At 38.5% G+C, this 1341-nt stretch overlaps 1 protein-coding gene across 1 annotated transcript; it reads right to left on the minus strand.

Moving 5' to 3' along the window:
• Positions 1-272: 272 nt before the first annotated feature.
• LOC141648880 (uncharacterized) lies at positions 273-1057 on the minus strand. Its single transcript, XM_074457589.1, has 2 exons — positions 1025-1057; positions 273-947 (listed from the first exon to the last, which is right to left on the minus strand). The coding sequence occupies exons 1-2, from the start codon at positions 1055-1057 to the stop codon at positions 273-275; spliced, it is 708 nt and encodes a 235-aa protein (XP_074313690.1).
• Positions 1058-1341: the final 284 nt, after the last annotated feature.

Here is a 1341-nt window from a genome sequence, read left to right on the forward strand (position 1 = left end):
TCCATGTGGAGGACCTTGGCTTAACTGCACAACCTCCAATGTAGAAAATATCAAACAAATGCATTAGTTACTGTAAATATTGTATGAATGGGATACATTAGTGCTTTTAATGAGTGGCGCCTTACTTGTGATTGTTGGTCTGACCATTGTTGTTTCTTGGTCTGACCATTGGTGGGTTTTTACACCCTTTTTTGTTGTGCCCTTTGTTGCCACAATTTCCACATGTTTTCTTTGCTCCCTTCTTCTTCACAGTTTTCCTTGTTCCTTCTGCTTCACCAGCTTCTCTTCTCCTTTTTTTTAAGGCTTGGCTTTCCTGGGATTTTTCTGTAAGCAGGTGGCTCTGGTTGTGGGTGATCTGTTTTCTCCCACTGTTTTGGACCAGGGAGAGCCTTGATAAAATGAGAGTAGGCTTTTACATACACCTCCTTTGAGTATGCTTCATGAACACAAATTTTTGGATCCCCCCTTCTCTTCTTAATGCAGGCATATGCATGTACACAAGGGATCCCAGTTAAATCCCATTTGAAGCAATTACATGTTCTTTTCTCCAAGTCAATAATCCATCTGTCCAAGTTGTACTCCACCTCATATTCATGAGGGCCTGATTGTTCAGTCCTACAGTGTCTATATTCCTTCTCAGCAATTCCTAGTTGCTTAATAACAGATGGCATTGAGTTTCCCTCAAGTTTTGCTACTCTCTCACTCTTTGACCAGATTCTAGTCATATTATACCTCCTTATCCACTCTAGCAACTCAAGGACAGGCTTATCCTTACACTTTCTGAGTACATTATTGAAACTCTCACAACAATTATTTAACATCATACCAGACTTACACTTAGTGCTAAAAGCAGGCCTGGCCCAATGCTTAGTGGGTATTAAGTTCAGGTAAGTGAAACCAGGAACTGACATCTCTTTCATCTCTGCCATATACTTCTCAAACTCCTCCTGCAAAGTTTAAACAGTATAAGTATTAGCCACTACCATATATGATAATTGTAGTGTGTATAAGTATAGTTTATTACCTTTGTATAGGTCTTGCAATCTTCCAAAAGCATTGCTTAAATGCTTCACTTGGAAATGACAATTTGAAATTAGTCCAAATGTGTCTACAGCAAAATCTAATCTCAGCATATGTGACAACCTTGTTGAATGCCTCAAGCAAACCCTAACACATACACAAATAAAAGTAAGTGGCTTGGCTAAGCAAATGATATATTTTAATAGAGATAAAAATAGAATGGTAGAGATAGAGAGAGAAAAGGAAGAGAAAACCTAGCATTCAACGCAAATACAGAAAACACAAAAAACATGACAGCCGCCAAATCTTCATCGTTGCAAT

The sequence above is a fragment of the Silene latifolia genome, chromosome 3 (genome assembly GCF_048544455.1).
Source record: "Silene latifolia isolate original U9 population chromosome 3, ASM4854445v1, whole genome shotgun sequence".
In the NCBI taxonomy this organism is placed as follows: Eukaryota; Viridiplantae; Streptophyta; class Magnoliopsida; order Caryophyllales; family Caryophyllaceae; genus Silene; species Silene latifolia.

Excerpts from the sequence above, each read along its gene's own strand:
- LOC141648880 (XM_074457589.1), bottom strand. The coding sequence starts at position 1,057 with ATGCTTTTGGAAGATTGCAAGACCTATACAAAG. Across the intron at positions 948-1,024 it reads ATTGCAAGACCTATACAAAG|GAGGAGTTTGAGAAGTATAT; the intron begins GTAATAAACTAT and ends TAAACTTTGCAG.